Source organism: Emydura macquarii, unplaced genomic scaffold (assembly GCF_026122565.2).
Source record: "Emydura macquarii macquarii isolate MOO-44397 ecotype Brisbane River unplaced genomic scaffold, CSIRO-AGI_Emac_v2 contig_312, whole genome shotgun sequence".
NCBI lineage: Eukaryota > Metazoa > Chordata > Testudines > Chelidae > Emydura > Emydura macquarii.
Genome location: NW_027130449.1, coordinates 10460775 through 10478535, shown reverse-complemented (window position 1 = coordinate 10478535; position 17761 = coordinate 10460775). Strand labels below are relative to the sequence as shown.

Sequence of the window (17761 nt, the reverse complement as noted above, 5' to 3'; positions counted from 1 at the left end):
GGGATGAGTGTGGGCACATGGTTTTGGGTGGTTATGGAAGCGTGTGTGTGTGTGTTTGTTTGGGGGGATGCAGGTGTGAGTTCCTGTGTATTGTGTGTAGGGATCGGGGGATGAGTGTGTGTGTGTGTTGCTGTGTGTTTGGAGGTGCAGGCGCACGTGCACGGAGTCGAACGGAGCGTGGGCAGGGGTGCGTGAGTGTGGTGGTGAGTGTTCGGGCTCCAGAGTGCGTGGGTGTCATCTTGGCTGACGGAGGAGAACCCCTGACTGCACCTGGGAGTGACCCAGCCGAAGGTTGGGGGGGCAGCCCTGCTCTGTGGGGTCCAGTACAGATGCTGTGTGATGACCCAGCTTTGTCTTCCGTGGGGTGGGGGAGGATGAATCCAACAATCACGTCCCAGGGCAGGAAGCAAGAGGCTCCCCCCTGTCCCTGGGAAGACGAGAGGCTTCTCTTGTCAAGTTTATAAGCAGGTCTCCCGGTCATCCGTGGCCAGTGTTAGTCCTTTGGGCCTTGAACTCCGCCCTTCCCCCAGTGAAAGACGGCAGACGAGGAAGTGCCTATGACCCAGGGCTGGCACCGTTCCCCATGACGCTCCTGATGGGAGAAGCTGGGACTGGCATGTCTGAGAGCTTCCCCAGCCAATGCCCCTGCTTCTTTCCTGGGCCTGGAAAAGCCACCCCGCCCCTACAGCAAGCATGCCTGACCCATTCCCTGTGCCACTTCCAACTGGGAGAGAGTGGGACTGCAGCACCTGGGGGCATCCCACATCCAGTGCTCCTTAGGGTTGCTGCAGCAACCATCAGCTGTGCAATGCCCTAGGCAGTGGCAGGGACGCCTGTTGCATTTTTACCCTTCTCATTCAGCGCCTGGGCTGACAGGAAAAGCCAGAAAGGCCCTTAGTCACTTCCCAGGGCGAATCCTTCCCTAGAGCCGGCTGGGTTCCTGGGCGCCAAACCGCAAAAGAGAGCTGGGCCTGCAAAAAAGAGGGAGGAAATGGAGAATGACTCCACCACAAACGTGTTCCTGCCTGCTGCTCCCTGCTCCCACAAAGCAGAACCAGGTGGGTTGCAAAATCCTTGCGATGGCCTTGTCCCTGCTCTTCAGGTTTTGCCCCATAGCAGCTCTTATCATTGTTATCGCTGGCTGATATTATCTCAGTGCCTAGCAGCCACAGTCAGGGATCGGGGTCTCACTGTGCTAGGTGCTGTATGTACACGACAAAAAGATGGTCCCTGCTTTAAACAGGACTCGGCTAAAATAAAGATTGCCTAAAAGCTGTATTTCCTTCCCTTTGTCCTGCCCCTGCCCTCCCGCCTCCTCCACAGTTAGTCATTATTGCGCTTTGTGTTAAGCAACTCGAACAATTCACCACTCTCTAGGCAGGAGCATTGCCTGTGTGGGTCCCTAAAGCCCAATGCAGCTATCCGTACTGCCGGCATATTGATGATCACTACGCACATGGGGAAATAGCAGGAGGGCCTGGCAGAGAGCTTGCGCCAGGGTTTGAGCTGTGGATTAGTGTGGACTCTCGAATCCATGCTTAACTCAAGGGCGCCATGTTATGTTTGTGATGTGCAATTAACCCGCACTGTGCACAGCACAGTTGTTAAAGTTGTTTCAGCACGAGCCTGAGTCTGCCCTCATTTCTACAGGTGTCAATCTGGAGTGCTGCGTGAAACCAGCATGGAATCAGAATCCGCCTCTTTGGCCCAGATCCTCCAAGCTGTTTAGGCTCCTAACTACCATGGGTTCCCATTGACCTTTGACGGTCTGGCCTTTGTGAACAGGAATAACTTTTGCTGTGCTAATGGAGCAGCCGTCTCTTGCGCTCCTCCTGCTCTGTGTTTTCACCCTCCCAGCTTATTTTTGGCAGCTGCCCCGGCGGTAGGGCGGGCGGTGGGATGGACCAGTGTTGCAGGAAGTTGCAGCTGCAAAGAAGCAGCCAGAGAGAAGCTCTGAGCGAGAGAAATAAAACCACAGGAAGGAAAGAGAGGGACTCTCTATGGCCCAGGACAAAGGCACGGGTGCGGAAGAGCAATTCCAAACAGACCGAAGGCTGCCGGACTAACAAACAGCAGCCGGCCGAGAAATCACACGCCAGGTAACTCTTGATCTCCCAGGGTCTTTTCTCTCTTCAGTTCCTGCTCTGCGAGGCAGTCTGGTCCCTGTTCCCCCGAGTCACAGCACAGAGGGGCTCAGAAGTCAGATCCCCGATTTCCTGCATCTCTGGCTTTCCCTGGTGGGCTGGGCGTAGAGCCAGGGGGGGCCAGTTTTTGACGGCCATGACTGCGGCATTGCTGTCTGGTGGCTGGCACCCTGCAGGACGGGGTGAGCAGCAAGCTGGCTCATCTCTCCTAGGCGATGGCAGTGGGGTCTGCGGGGTTCACGGCAGCTGAGACTCTGCACCTCTGTGCTGATCCTCCTGGGGTTGCCCTGGGCAGAGGCTGCAGGGGAAAGTCCCCAAGCTGGTGGCTCAGGGCCATGGTGACCTCGTTTGGGTTTCACCCCAAACATGCCCCTTGCTGGAGAAGGAAACCCCTTGTCCCCAAATAACTAACATCCCTGTCTGGCTATTGATAGAACAAGAGCAGCTGGGACCCCCAGGCAGTGGCCTTCACAGCCCCCCAACTTTCTAATTCCATGGCTCCCCTGAGCTACAGGAAGTGGGGTGGCACTGAGCACCAGACCGGGAGCCAGGACTCCTGGGTTCTAATCCCTGCCTTGCTGACAAGTGTCTAGTGGTTACCACAAGGGAAGCGAGATCCAGACCTTCTGGGTTCTGCTTCACCTCTGCTACAGCCCTGCTCCGTGCCTCGCTTTCCCCAGCAGTAAAATGGGGAGAGCGATGCAGACTCTCCTTCATAAAGGGCTCTGAGCTGGATGGATGAAAAGCCTCTGGAAGGGCTAGGTGTGTTATTACAGCTCCGGCCCTGTTCACGGGGGCAGCGCAGGAGAGCATGGAGCTTCCATAAGCTTCCCTGGCAGGGCAGATTTCTTTGCTCTGTGGCTGTTGCACAATCAGAAGAGACACGAGTCTGAGGCTGTCACCAACCCAGCAGCTTGCCAGCTGGGGTAATGACAGGCTGGGGAGGGAAAGACACCCTGCTAGCACGTCCTCTGTTAACCCTTCAGTGACTGCCTTACATCTACCAGTGATCTCCTGCCCCCAGGCCCAGCCAAACCCCAGATGCAATGACTGACCGCTCCCTTCCTTCACCTGGAGCCGGCTTCTCTCAGCCTGGCAGTGCAGATGGAGCAGGCCAGGGGCTGGCACCCCCTGCCCAGCACTGCCAAGCGTCAGGAGCAGAGGTAATACCCAGTGCCTTCTGCCCAGGATACAGTCAGACATGGCCTGGGCCAGAGCCTGGTGCTAATCCACTGAGAGAGGATGAGCCCTGTGTTCCCTGGACACAAATGTTCTTCTAGTCCCACTGCTCACAAGGATCCAGGACTCGGCAATTGGCAGCAGCTGTCTGGGCTGGAAACAAGCTTGTTCCCCTTTAAATGTGACTCTTGCTCCAGTTACCCTGCTTGGAGACAATAAACACTGACTGCAGTCAACAGGTGTGCAGAGCTGGGGCCCCAGCTGCTCGGTGTGTATCCTTTCAGCCCTGATGAAAGGGGCAGGCAGCTGCACCCCCTGCTCCAGGCTGCCCTTGGCCCCCCAAGCTCCCAGGCAGGCCCCGGCAGGGTGCTCCCCGTGAAGCCAGGTTTCCGCTTGGCAGCTCAAGTCTCTGCCCTGCTGCTTTAAGGGGAGGAGGCTCCGGTTTGACCCCAGCATGTTCGCCCTGCAGCTGAGGTGTCCTTCCTCCAGCCCAGCAGCCCCAGGAAGGAGGGCTGTGCACCGGCTGCTAGTGCAGCACTGGAGAGAGACAGGAATGCAGCCGGCGACAGTCTCCTCCCCGTGCTAGGGTGGGGAGGGCATGCAGCCAGCGGGGCTCCTGGGATCGGTCTGGGAGAAAAGGAGCCACCATCCTGTCCTCCCCCTGACTTCTGCCACTGACAGGACCAGGGGACAAGCCTGTAACCACGCAGGTATTTGGAGGGGGGTGGGGGGGAAGAGTGTAGCTTGCCCTCCCCTGTCAAACAGTGCCACCAACCATCCCCACGTCAGCATGACTCTCTCTGGTCGCTTTCTTAAAGCCCCAGCCCCTGGAGCCTCCCAGCTGGGTGAGACGCTCAGCTTTCAGTAGTAACTGAATAAACAGCACCAGCTCCCACAGTACCTGTGCAGCCTCCCAGCTGGGAGAGAAGCCTGCAACCCCAGCAGGCAAAGGAAGAAAGACTTGGGTGTCATTACATAAGTAGCATGATTTTCCGGGGGGGGCTGACTGCTGATTTTGAATACAGGGAAGGGGGGGGGGGTGACACTACTCCTTCACCTCCTCCTCTGTCGCTTTCCTCCCCTTCCCCCAAGTGAACTAACTGAGAACAGCTGTGGCCCCACCCTAGGGTGATTGGTGAAGAGCCTCATATGCCGGAACCATTGTTTTGCCTGCCCCAGAGACCCTCCTTTGCCTGTCACTGAGGTAGCAAAAAAACCAAACAACTTCCTCCAGTACAAGGGGCTCGATTCTCTTCCCACTCCCGTGAGCCAGTTCCCTGTGTAAATCCATTTAAATCAGTGTGAGAGGAGGGTCAGGCCCTGGGAGTGCAGTAAAAGCTGCAGGGCACCAGCTGACCGCTGCAGGGATTAGGAAGGAACCCCCCCACACCCCAGTGCTGCAGCCAGGCTATAAAACTGAGTGGATGGCCTGATCCTCTGCTGGGGGGTGCAGCTTGGTGTAAGAGCCCCAGGAGGAAGATGATGCTGGTTCTTCACACGGCTGGATGATGGCACTGAGGCTCCTAGCCTGTCTGGCTGGTGCAGCGCTGTGGGGTGGTCAGCCTCCTCCCAGTGATCTCTGTCTGCGTTTCAGCCCAGGCAGGCTCCCTGCCATGTGGTGCCCAAGATGTCTGCCCCAGGCTGGGACCAGCTGGAGCAGGATCCAGGGACCCAAGACAAGAGGCCGAGAGATTACACATGTGCTGCCCTCTCCCAGCACTGCACCAGGTAAGCGGCTGTATTAGAATTGGCTGAGGGGAGATGCCGCAGAGCCCAATCCCCCTGGAGTGAAATCCGCAGCTCCCTGGTCCTGACGCAGATGGATAATCCCTGGATTCTGCCTTCCGTGGTCGCATGACCGGATGCGTGGGGCAGGGGAGTCAGGCTGCCTGGTTCCTGGCTCTGAGAGGGTGGGCGGGTCTAGTGGCTATAACAAGGGGCTGGAAGCTCTGCCCCGACTTACCTGGTGACTGTGGCCAAGTTGCAGCCATGTCCTGTGTATAAACTGCCTGCTGATGAAATTACATCAAGGCAAAAGCGCTGTGGGTGTAAGGGAGGGTGCTGGGTTCTTCAGGATGGCGTCAGTTCTGTCTGGGCCCAGTTCACGCTGCAGCCGGTCTGTGCTGCTTTATCAGAGGAGACTCGCTGGCCTAGTTATGTCATGTCTAATTGCATCATTACTGGCAGGGAGGTGATGTTGGTGCTTGGTGTTTCCTTCTAGTTTACATAGAGGCCGCCCAGTGCTGGAGGCTGGGAGACAGGACGGTTGGGTTCTATTCCCAGCTGTGCCACTGACTCACTGGGTGACCTTGGCCAAGTCACTTTGCTACAGTGTGCTTCGGTTTCCCCATCTGTAAAATGGAGTTAATGCCACTGACGTCCTTTGAGGTGAAGTGCTTTGAGATCCGTGGATGGACAGTGGTAGAAAAGAGATAAATGCTGGGATAATAAGTTTCAAATGCAGTCCTGAGTGGATAACCAGGGGGTGGGAGGGTGCGGGATATTCCCATATGCCTTAGATTGGGTCCTGGCACCAGGAGACCAAGATCTCAGCAAGGGGAATTCCCTGGGATGTTATTTGCAGGTCAGGCTGTACTGCTGCTCGGGAAGTATTCCCAGGCTCACATGATGGGGTGCCCTCAATACTTGCTCATAACTTAGCATTTATAAGGAGCTCGCTTTTTAAAGGCGCTAAGCACCCCACAGCTACCACTGGAGTTAGTGGGATCCCTGGGGCTTGAATCCAACGTCGCTGCCTTAGCATCCTGTTCCCTGGCTGGGCACGGATACACCCTATGTGGAGCATGTGCCAGGCCAGGCCATGTGGATCCAGAGCCTCATCAGAATGCAAGGTGCTGGCGCACGTAACAGCCTGGCTGTCTGGGCCTCGGCTGCTGCTGCTCCTTCCTTCACCTTCTCAGAGTGCAAAGGCGGGTGGGTGCTGAGTGGGAGTCGGTACCCAAAGGGGTGCGTGTAGCAGGCGATGGGCAGCAGCCTGCATCTCTCTGGCTCCTGCTCTCTCTGACCGGCTGCCTTCCTTCCTTCCTTCCTTCCTTCCAGGTGCCAGGAGCAACTTTATCCTCGGGAGGATCCTTCACACGGATGGCAGGCTGTGCTCCCAAATATCCCACTTCAGGTAGGGCACCCACCCTGGGCCTGGCGCGGCTGGCAGGGGCATGAAGTAAAGGGGACCTGACAGTAAGAGGCGGGGCCAAGGCAGTTCCCCACATGTAATGCAATTAGTCGTGTGTGTGTTAGTTTAGTGGGTGGAGGGGACTGCTGAGGCCCTTTCATCTGGGCCTGTTTACTAATCCTTCAGAGGGACTAGCTGACTTGGGAGGCTGGGGACAGGTTATGGAAGCCTGTCACCTCTAAGCCACCCATTCAAACCCCCTAGTCTCTTTTCTAAGCGGAATAGTTCACCTTCAGCAATGTGTGGGGAACTGTTCTGCTGAGAAAAGAGATTTGGGGGGGGGGGGTATGATCGAGGTCTATAAAACCATGACTGGTTGGAGAAAGTGAATCAGGAAGTGTTATTTACCCCTTTATGCAGCACAAGGACCAGGGGTCACCCAATGAAATTAGCAGGCAGCAGGTTTAAACCAAACAGTAGGCAGTACATCTTCACACAGCATGCAGTCAACCTGTGGAACTCATTGCCAGGGGATGTTGTGAAGGCCAAAATGATAAGTGGGTTCAAAAAAGAACTAGATATGTTCACAGAGCATAGATCCATCAATGGCAATCAGTGGAGATGGTCAGGGACACAACCCCATGCTCTGGGTGTCCCTAAACCTCTGACTGCCAGAAGCGGGGACTGGACAACAGGGGATGGATCACTCGATAATTGCCCTGTTCTGCCCATTCCCGCCAAAGCATCTGGCTCCCATTGGGGACAAGGTGCTGGGCTAGATGAGCCATTGGGTGGACCCAGTCCGGCCGTTCTCATGTTTTTATGTAAGGTGGCTTGTCGCTGTTTGGTGGCCCTTGTGAAATGTGGCTGGCCTCAGGCCTGTTCCCTGTGGACAAGTGCCCATGTAACACACAGCCCCCGGCCCTAGCAGGCTTCTCCCTCGTTCCCTCTCAGAAGAGAGGCCGGTGCCTGAGTGGAGGCTGAGCTCCTGAATGGGCCTCTGGATGGCAGGCCTGAGACAGATGGGTTGGGGGAAGCCTGCTTGGATCCTGCGGGGGCTGGACCTGTTCTGAGGAGAAAGTGGGCACGTTCTGCAGCTCAGCGTTCAGCTGACCGGTAGGGTTCTCTCTGGGCTGAGTGGGAAGGAGCAGGGCACGCGTGGATCCTGGCTGGTTGTCCCCAGGATCCCCATTTCCTACGATGCTGCAGCTGTGCTTTCCCCAGACCTTCTCGCATAGCTGTGTTTGCGCAGAAGCTGCTGGACGTGTTTTGTCAACGGCAGGGTTGGGGGAGGTGGTTTCCCTACGGCCCCGGGCTAAAGGGCTAGGGCGGTTGGCAGGCGAACTGACTTCCCCTCCAGATCCACTCACGCTGCAACCTTCCCAGCTCTGGGCCGTTGGGACAAACCGCTGCCCCCCTCCCTCAACAATTCTCTGCCTTGCAGGAGATTTGTTCGCTACCGAGAAGGATTCCAGGAGAGTCCGTCTCAGCCGAGCTCCACCCAGCATGGCCAGATGGCCCTGAGGAACGTGGCCTCTTCGGGTAAGCCCCCCGGGGCGTCTTCTTGCTGTAGGGCTCCGTCATAGAGGGGCAGTGCTGAGCTGCTGTTTCCCGTTCTGTCGCGGACTGGCCCTGGGGGAAGGGAGCTCCCCACTGCGCCTCTTTGTGTGAACGAGGGATCCCCACCCCCAATCCTCTTAGAGTGCTGGGAGGTCTTTGGAGAGGGAAATGCTACCTCTATGCAAAGCACCATTAAAGGTACCTTGTTGGCAGCAGAGGCTGGGCTGGGGGCATGGACAGTGCCAGGTGGGAGATCACAATGCCCCGGTGCCCTGCTAGCGCACGAGTGCTGCATTAAATCTGGGGAGCTAGCTGGATCCGGGGGTTAATGGGCTTTTTTTTTTTTAGTGCTTGGAGCAGCCGGTGCCTGGGGCTGCCCCGAGGGACTGTAGCTCTATGGGACCTGGAGGGGCTCCAGCAATTTGGAAATAGGAGACAACTCCTCTCCCCTACTTGTGAGTCTCTCTCTCTACTCCCCAGACGCCATCCAGAAGCACCGGAAGAGCCTGGCTGACTGGTTCAGCCACCAGCCCAATGAGGAGAGGCAGTTCGGCCCGTCCTTCTCGCTGGACACCGTCCACGTGGACCCGGTCATCAGGGAGAGCTCCCTGGAGGAGATCCTAAAGCCCTCGCCTGGTCTGACTATTCTGAACCAGCTCCAGTCGCCCTGCAGCCGGACCATCGGCCTCCAGAACCTCTTCGACGTGGACGCCTGCGGGCAGCAGGTGAAGAACGTGGTGCTCTACGGCACGGTGGGCACGGGGAAGAGCACCCTCATCAAGAAGATGGTGGTGGACTGGTGCCACGGCCGCCTGCCCCGCTTCGAGTTGGTCATCCCCTTCTCCTGCGAGGACCTCTCCCAGAGCAACGTGCCCATCTCGCTGCGGCGCCTCGTCACCAAAAAGTACCTGCACCTGAAGGAGGTGGCGCCGCTGCTGGGCTCCGCCAACCTCAAGGTGCTCGTCATCCTCAACAGCCTGGAGCAGCTCAACTTGGACTTCCGGCTGGCTGGCACGGAGCTGTGCGGCGATCCCAATGAGCCGGTGCCTCCCTCCGCCATCGTGGTCAACCTGCTGAGGAAGTATCTGCTGCCTGAGGTTGACGTCCCTCCCTACCCAGCGCCGGGGGGGTCTGTGGAGGGGCTGTGGGTGGAAATGAGGATCCTTGGAGAAGTGTCCAAATCCCGTTCCTTGGCGAGGCCTCTACTGGCCTCATTGATGGAGCAGAGGGCAAGCCAGGGCAGCGCCTGGGCAAGTTTCCCCCACACCCCCATGCTGGAGGGACCCCCCAGCCCGTTGGGAGTCCGGTCCCCATGGCTCGATCTGTCTTTGGCCTCTGCGCGGAGGCTGGGAATGAGGAGGCCAGTCGGTGCCGGCTGGGAGGGTAGTTCCCTCAACAGCCTGCAATTATTGGTGCCCGGTTTGGATCTGGCACGTAGGAAATGAGCACCCAGGTTCCTGACCCAAAGAGTGGCAGCCTAAATGGAAGATGGCAAATCCAGAAGGCGGGGGGGGGAGTCGATGTCGGAGGCGAATGAACGGATGGGGTAGCTAAGGTGGCACCAGGGGCCCCATGCTCGTGCCAGCGGTTCTTACCTGTCGGGCCGTCCATCTGGGCTGCAGCATGAGGGATTGGCAGGAAAAGGCAGGTTGTGGGCATCTGTCCGCCAGACTGAGATTCCCCCAAGCTCCCTTCCCACCCAGCCTCAGGTAGTGATGATGTTAAATCACTGCTGCCCTGGGCTGGATCCGAACCAGCAGCTTTGAGCTCAGCATCACCGTAATCCCACCCAGTCCTCGCCCGTGGCCACCTCGATTCCTTTCATCACATAGGCCATGACCCAAAGCACACTGAAGCCAATGGGGGTTTTCCATTGAGGTCAGGCTCTGGATCCATTGAGGTCAGGCTCTGGATCAGGCCAGTAATGGTTTGAGAGAGAGTCTGCGTGAAGTCTCAGTTCTGTGCATCTCTGCTCTGGTTGCAGGCTAGCATCATCGTCACCACACGCCCGTCCGCCGTGCGCCGGATCCCCAGCAAGTACGTCGGCCGCTATGCCGAGATCTGCGGCTTCTCCGACACCAGCCTCCAGAAGCTGTATTTCCAGATGCGCCTGAGCCATCCCGGCTGCGACGGTGACAGCCGCAGCACTGGCAGCAACTCGGACGAGCGGGACAACCTGGTGGAGATGCTCTCCAGGAACCTGGAGCGCCACAACCAGATTGCGGCGGCTTGCTTCCTGCCTTCCTACTGCTGGCTGGTCTGCACCACCCTGCACTTCCTCTACTTCACCAAGTCGGTGCCTCCCAACCAGACCCTGACGGGCATCTACACCAGCTTCCTGCGGCTCAACTTCAGCGGGGAGGTCCTGGACAGCACCGACCCCACCAACGTCTCCATGATAAAATACGTGGCCAAGACGATGGGCAAGCTGGCTCACGAGGGGGTGATGTCCCGCCAGACCTGCTTCTCGGAGGAAGACCTGCGGAAGTGCTTTGAGGTGGAAATGAAGACGGAGGGTGAGCTCAACCTCCTGGACGTCTTCCACAGCGACGTCGTCCGCTTCTTCCTCACGCCCTGCGTCCAGCGGGGCAAAGAACACACCTTCGTCTTCACCATCCCCGCCATGCAGGAGTACCTGGCCGCCCTCTACGTGGTGCTGGGGGAGAAGAAGACCCTGGCACAGCGGGTGGGGAAGGAAGTATCCGAGGTCATTGGCAAGATAAGTGAGGACGTGATTCTGGTGCTGAGCATTGTCTCCAAGGTCCTGCCCTTGCGCATCCTGCCAGTGCTCTTCAGTCTACTCAAGATCTTTCCCCGCTTCTTCAGCCGGCTCAGTGGCAAGGACCGCGACACCATCGCCAGCACCATGGCCGTGGAGATGTTCAAGGAGGAGGACTACTTCAACGATGACGTGCTTGACCAGATCAACTCCAGCATCCTGGGGGTGGAGGGCCCCATGCGCCACCCTGACGAGGCCCCGGACGACGAAGTCTTTGAGCTCTTCCCCATCTTCATGGGTGGGCTCCTGTCGCGCCGCAACCGGGCCATCCTGGAGCAGCTGGGCTGCTCCATCAATAACCTGGCAGCCTTTGAGATTGCCAACGCCATGAAGAAAACCATGATCCGGAACAGCCGCAAGTGGTTGCCCGCGTCGGAGCTGATGGACTACCTGTTCTTCCTGCACGAGTTCCAGAACGAGCGCTTCACGGCTGAGGCCGTCCGCTCCCTCAGGGCTATCAACCTCTCCTCCATCAAGATGACCCCGCTCAAGTGCTCCATCCTGGCGTCGGTCCTGGGCACCACCAGCCATGAGGTGGAGGAGCTGAACCTGGCCTCATGCCACCTTGACCTCAACAGCCTGAAGACTCTCTTCCCTGTCCTGATCCGGTGCCAGAAGCTCCAGTGAGTGCCTCCTTCTCTGACTCTGCCTGGGGTCTGGGTCGTCCATTTATCTCCGGGGATGCCTTCGTTTTACTCACATCCGCAACTTGCCTGGGGCCTGTGGTGTAAACGGCAGCTGCCCTTGTCTGTTTTAAATACAAAAATACATACCATGGAGACTATAAGTCAGCGTACAAGGCTCCTTGGTCCAGGCAGCCATGCTAGATTATTGCATGCTGGGATTTGCAGTCTCAATGGATTGTAACGCCTTCTAGACGATGGGGCCCTTTATAGAACTCGTTGGGCTGTTCTTTGAACCCTGCGTGGCATCAAGGCTCTTCCAGTGGTTTTTTTGTCCATTTTTCCACTGTCCGCTCCCAAATCCCTGGTGCTTTTCAGGCCCTCTGCTTTTGTTGCCCTCTGTCTAAAGGCACCGCAAATCCATTCATGTCATTTTTAGATGATGATGTGTCCGCTCTGCTAACTTTTTATTAAACGAGGGGAGGGTGGAGAGAGGGAGAAAACACTGATCTAAAGTAAAATCTAAGGATGGGCACCTAAGAAATGGCTAAGATCATCCGAGTATCTTGGACCCACTGTCTAACTGGGCTCTACCGTGTAGTCCATCTCTGCTCCATGCAGGGTCTTTGGTACACACTGATTCTCTGTAATCTTTGTGGAACTGAATGATATCAGCGAGAGAGAAATGGGGACAAGGGGGTCATGAGAAGCTTCCAGATGAGGTTTGGAATAAGACGGAGAGTTGAATGAGGCAGAAAGATACAATGTGAGGAGGGGGGCTATTCCGGACAAGGGCAGCCGCAGAGCAGAAGGTTCTTGCCCCAGCTCTCTTGAGATGATGCGGAGGGACAGAGGAGATGGGTGATGTGGAGTGTTAGATAAGGTCTATGAGATGGGTGCAGTAACGCCATAGAGGGTTGTGTAATGAGGAAGGATGGTTTTGAACTGGATGTTGAAGGGACAGGGGAAAGCAGTCAATTGCTTTTTTTTTAAATATAGCCTGTTCAGAAACGTGCATCCTTTTGATTGTTCCCCCTCCCCTGACCGTGTCCGGCTGTAGAAAAGGTAGAAAAGGTGGAGCTGGAAAAGACTTTTATAATCCAGTTGCAAGACTCTCTTCTCGTCACTTGCTCCTGTTTTGTCCAAGTCTAGTTTTTAAATGGGCTTGGTATTGCAATCTCTCCTTTCACCAGAAGGTGGCAAGCTGCCATCGGGGGAAAAAAGAGGGAAAAGAAAAGACAGCGGGTCTGAAAAAATGCCCCATCCCTTTGGCCAGAGAAGAATCAATACAAGACAATCACGGGGGGGATCCATGATGGAGCCGTCTCTGTCCTGCAACATCCACAGCAAGGGCTTCTGAATTTCCCCTTGTGCTTGAGACTCTTCTCTCGTGCCCATGTGCCTGGGACGCTGTCTGAGAGCTCGTGGCCTTTTAGGCTTCTGGCTGGTACTGGCCCTTGCAAGGGAATGGGGAGCATTTGCTCCCTGTTTTGGAAGGAAATATTGTATTCTCTTCCAAGCAGAGCCCAGATACGAAGGTGACGGACACCTTATAATGGCTGCCCCGCAGCTCGGCGGGCCTGGCAATAGTAATACCGCAGCCCCTTCACAGACACCAATTGGCTAAGCCTCACATCCCCCAGGAGGCAGGCCAGTGTTGTTAATACTGATGGGGGAAATGACTCGCCCAAGGCTTCCTAGTGGCAGAGTTGGGAACAAACCCCAAGAGTCCTGGCTCCCAGTCTTGTGCTTCGGCCACAGGAGCAGGCTGCCTCTTCCCTTGGGCGGCCTCAGGAGAGATCTCCTCCCTTTTGGTTCTTGCTGCCTAGTCCCTGGCTGCCTGGCGGGCTGGGAGAGGTGGAAGGGGTGTTAGTGGGTGGCTGAGTGTGAATCACACTGCAATAGAGGCAGCTACGTCCGCTCCACGTATGGCAGTAACTTCCACTCTGCCCTCCAGAGCCCGGGCATGGCACCCTACAGCGGGGGTTTATGTGGGGAGGGGCTGGGTGTTGGCCCCACGAAATGAAGGGTTGACAGATGCCACGGCTGACTTCTTGCTCTGGCCCTCTCTCAGTTTGCAGCTCAACAGCCTGGGGCCAGAAGCCTGCAAGGTGATCCGGGACCTGCTCCTGCACAAGAAGTGTGTGGTGAATACCCTGCGGTGAGTGTGCTGGGGAAACACAGAGCCTCTCCCCCCCTCCTACCTCCCCCAGAGCCGGGCTCTCTCTCAGACCTACCCCTGCCCGTGAGGTCACATCCGTAGTGTGTTTGGCTGGCCGCTGGCCCTGGCACTCTGGATCTCATGGGCAGTGGTTCTAGCCCCATGTTGGGCCCCCTGTTAAATCTGGGGGGACTCTGGGGTGCGTGTGTGAAGTATTAAAGGGTAAACAGATGGCTGAGAGGCAAGGCTGGGGGCAGAAGCCATCTCTGTCCAGTCTGCTTACCAGCAAGCTCTATGCTGAAGCCTCTGGTCCCCATGTTATGTATGCTGGGCAGGATCCTTTAAAGGTCAGTCAGAGGTGCCGGAACCAGCTTGGACCCAGCTCTGCCAAAGGGGCCAGAATCAAGATGGTTTTCCGGGCCCCTGGGGTGCTCTATCGTCTTTCCACTCGGCCGCCCATATTTCCCTTTCACACTCTTCACTCAGCCCCTTCCCCTCCCAGCCCTGCACCCCTGCTCTGCCTGTGGGTCTGGCTAGCATTGGTTCAGGCCAATCTGAAGCTCCCTGCGACCCCATGGTGGGGCTGGGCAGAGCTGACTTCCAGGCCAAGGTTGTGTCGGACCTTCAGGACACTGCCCTATCTTCTGGCTGCCCCCTCTCCCTTTGTGACCCTTCCTGGGTCGTTTTCAGGCTCTCGGACAACCCTGTGACTGAGCAAGGGGCCAAGTACTTGGCGGAGGCCATCGCGGGCAACAGCTCCCTGACACACCTGTCCCTGCTGCACACCTCCTTGGGGAACCAGGGCGTGGAGGTGATCACTCAGCACCTGGCCCAGAACCAGCACCTGCAGGAGCTCAACGTGGGCTACAATTCGGTGACGGACGAGGCGGCTCTGGGGCTGGTGGAGGTGGCCAAGAGACACGCGGCGCTGAAGGAAGTGCAGTGAGTCCCCAAGTCCTTTCCCCTCCCAATGCAGCCTGGGCTATGCCCTCCTTGCCCCATCCATGACCCCAGCCCAGGGAGCCGCTGCCCAGGCATCCAGCCCAGCATCCTGCTTTCCCCCCCGGCACAAAGGGATGCCTGATTTACCCCCCAACCCTGCTTCTCTCTTCCCCAGCCTGTATTTCAATGACATCAGCGAGGAGGGCAAGCGGACCCTGCACGCACTGCGCAAGGAGCGCGACGGAGTCCGGGTGCTGGTGTTCCTCACGGCGGGCGCCGACGTCTCCGACTACTGGGCCCTCATCCTGAATGTGGTGCAGAAGAACCTGCACGTCTGGGACAGCGAGCGGGTCCAGCAGTACCTCACCCTGCTGCTGCAGGACCTGGAGTGCAGCCGCCGGCAGACGGGCAACCCTTGGAAAAAGGCCAGATTCCTGCGGGTGGAGAGCGAGGTCAAGAAGATGCTGGGGAAAATCCAGCAAGGGACCCTCTAGCACCGGCCTTGCCTCTCCCGTGGGCCTCGCGCACCACCAGCCGGGGGGGATGTAATGGACATATGGGTTAAACGGGGTCCCAGGGAGCCACTCTGTTAACATGTCCAGCACCACCAGCACCCCGAGAGCAGGGTTCGCGTGGGCGGCTGGGGCCACCAGTGAAATGAAGCTGAGGAGTCTCAGTTAAGAGCAGATAGTGTTTGCAGTGCCATGGAGCGTGTGGGGGCCTGGTCACGAGACGCCCCAGGGACGGGAGAGCAGGAGGCGCTGTTGTAGGCCCGGCGCGGGGTGCATAGGCAATACTGGGCGATGGAAAAGAAGGAGGCAGCCACGGGCCGGGATGGAGGTGCGGGTTAGAACTGGTGGGGGGGGGGGGGGAGAGGGAGCTTGCCCTCGCTTCCGATGGTGCTGTCACACAGCCGCACATACCTCATGGACACACCCAGTGCTAGGGTTCACGGAGCTATTTCCCATGCAGGTCCTGGTCTCCTGTCTCCCTCCCCTTCTGAGGCCATGAGCCCTGCACTCTCACATGCTGGCCTGGAGCCATGCCCTGATAGAACTGGGGTGGAAACAGCAGCGCCAAGAGTCTGTGGCGGCAGCCACTGAGCATTACCCCGTGGGAGCTGCCCCGTGCCTCTGGCTGGGAGCCTGTCTGCCGTTCCCAGACAGCCAGCAGCCATGGCCACGGCTGTCGAGAGCCTGGCTCTGCGTGCAAGAAGCTGCTTTCCTTCCAGGAGAGGGGGATCTGCCGTCTGCCCTCTGCCGAGGCTGAGAATGGCACGGCCCTGGCTCGGGCCAGGCACAGGGCAGGTTTGCATGGCAGTGATGGAGGCAGGACTCTGGAGGGCACCAGAGAACCGAGCGCCGGTGAGCAACCAAGGGGCTGAGTCTCTCCCAGACGTTGTGGAGTTGTTCCTTCCAAGGCACCGTGGCGGCCGAAGACTCTCCCGTTCTGATGTGGGAGCATTCGCCACCCACCGGGCACTGGTGTGAATGATGGGCCTGGGGAATTCAGGCCCTGGGAGTCCATCCTGTGGGAGTCGGGGTGGCAAGATCCAGGGGAGCCTCGAGTAGGGGAGCAGGGAGCCTGGGAGGGTGATAGAGCAGTGGGCAGGCAGGGAAAGCAGATCAGAGCCCTAGAGGGAGGAGACTGGGGGTGTGTGTTTGGAGGGGCTGGGGCCGATTACACGTCAATCCACCTCCCAAGGGAACTGTCCTTAAAGGCAGCAATGTCCCACCCAGCTGAGCCACGACCGGTGTGTGTATTTCATGCCCTAGCTCCAAGCTGCGCTCTGAGTGCTGCGTGGACTGGGGCAGCGTGAGACCCGCTGGGGGGAGCCGCTCTGGAGCCTGTACACCGCATTAGAATAATTGTCGTGCGGGTCTGTGTATCACTGAAATGAACTAAACCACTTTGTTTCCACCAGTGTGAGTTATTACCAAACGGCTCGGTTCTTCTGTGGCCAGAATCTTCCCCACGGTGCTCTGGGGTGGAACCCACGCTGCGTCGCGCCTGCCGTCTGCCTGGGCAGCGGGCCTTCTGTATGGGAAGGGTGGGGAGATGCTTCCCTGGCATGTCATGGGCTTGTTGGGGGCAGGGGACTGGAGATGTGCCGTAGCCATGGCCGTGGGGGGGAAGCAATCCGGGGAGGAGGAAGGGACCCGCTTCATGGCTCCAGGGCGTTGGAACTATTTTTATAGTGCAGTTGCCGAGAGCCATTGAACCAAACTGTAAACCCGTATACATTGGAAACCACCTCAAGCCAGTACCCCTACTCCCAGCCCGTGTGCATGGCTTGGGGGTAGGAGAGACGGACTAGGGGTTGCAGGGCCTTCACCTGACGAAGCAGCTGCTAGCACGTGCCCAGCTGGGTACTGGTTTTGTGGCTGGCCTGGCTCCCTCAGCGGAGCTGGGGGATGGACCATGGAGCCTTTCCCCTCCAGGGCCCCCTCTTCACTCTGGCCTGGGACAACAGTAACCAGAGTCGTTCCTCGGGGCGGCTGTCTGGTGCCCTGTGTGAACGGCGGCTGTGGGGTCCCAGTGCCGATCCTGGTGGGTAGGGACCACTGAACCCCCCATTAGCATTAACAAGGCCCTGTCACTGGCCCATGGGGACTAACATAGGAGCCTGAACTAGGCAGCCCGGACTCCCGGCTTCTGTTGCTGCCCCGAGGAGGGGGAGTGTTTTTAATGCTTGGAACAGGGGACTGGGAGCCCGAACTCCTGGGTTCCATTCCCAGCTCTGCCACTGACTTGCTGTGTGACCTTGGTCTCGTCAGTTCAACCCCCCCAGCCCTCTTCTGCTGGGCTGGCTGGGGGGTGAACCGGAGGGAGCTGTTCCCTCTAACTGAGCAGCTTTGCGGCTCCCCAGCTGGGGGGAGAGAGTCAGGGATGCATGGGAGGCTCCTGCCTTGTTTAAACATTAAACCTCTGCGTCTTGGAGGAGGCGGAGACACCAGCTTCCCCTGCCACTTCACGCTGTACCTTGCACCCTCACCACAGACATGAAGCAAAAGCAAGGTAAGCGACTGAGGCTTCTTGGGGGTGGGAAGCAGGCCGGGGGAGGGGGGTTGATTCTGAGGAACCTACCCCCTCCCACACACACGCACACGCGCCCGTGGCCTTCTTCACAGACCTCTCCAGGTGCCGAGGGTGCGGGGCTGCAGGGATTCTTGGGGACGAGGGGGTGGATCCTGGAGGGGCCACTCATTTGGGGGTTCTAGGCAGGTCCCCCCCCAGCTC

General features: G+C 58.0%; 1 protein-coding gene and 1 long non-coding RNA gene across 3 annotated transcripts; one reads left to right on the top strand and one right to left on the bottom strand.

Moving 5' to 3' along the window:
* Positions 1 to 718: 718 nt before the first annotated feature.
* LOC137164351 (uncharacterized) lies at positions 719 to 3510 on the bottom strand. The gene is made up of 2 exons (XR_010923006.1): positions 3216 to 3510; positions 719 to 971 (listed from the first exon to the last, which is right to left on the bottom strand). It is a non-coding gene; the product is annotated as an uncharacterized lncRNA (long non-coding RNA).
* Positions 1988 to 16441, top strand: NLRX1 (NLR family member X1). Of its 2 annotated transcripts, none has more exons than XM_067565172.1 (9): positions 1988 to 2099; positions 4918 to 5051; positions 6384 to 6459; positions 7901 to 7998; positions 8497 to 9113; positions 10001 to 11418; positions 13493 to 13579; positions 14270 to 14521; positions 14697 to 16441. In XM_067565172.1, exons 2-9 carry the CDS (start codon positions 4937 to 4939, stop codon positions 15013 to 15015), a joined length of 2982 nt encoding a protein of 993 aa, XP_067421273.1. In that variant the 5' UTR covers positions 1988 to 2099; positions 4918 to 4936; the 3' UTR covers positions 15016 to 16441. The 2 variants fall into 2 exon arrangements, with proteins under 2 accessions (XP_067421273.1, XP_067421265.1); XM_067565164.1 differs by lacking the exon at positions 1988 to 2099 and adding an exon at positions 3900 to 4033.
* The last annotated feature ends 1320 nt before the right edge of the window (positions 16442 to 17761 follow it).

Coding starts and splice junctions, on each gene's coding strand:
- NLRX1 (XM_067565172.1), top strand. CDS start 4,937: ATGTGGTGCCCAAGATGTCTGCCCCAGGCTGGGACCAGCTGGAGCAGG. Junction 6,460..7,900: donor TCCCAAATATCCCACTTCAG/GTAGGGCACCCA, acceptor TCTGCCTTGCAG/GAGATTTGTTCGCTACCGAG. Junction 11,419..13,492: donor ATCCGGTGCCAGAAGCTCCA/GTGAGTGCCTCC, acceptor GCCCTCTCTCAG/TTTGCAGCTCAACAGCCTGG.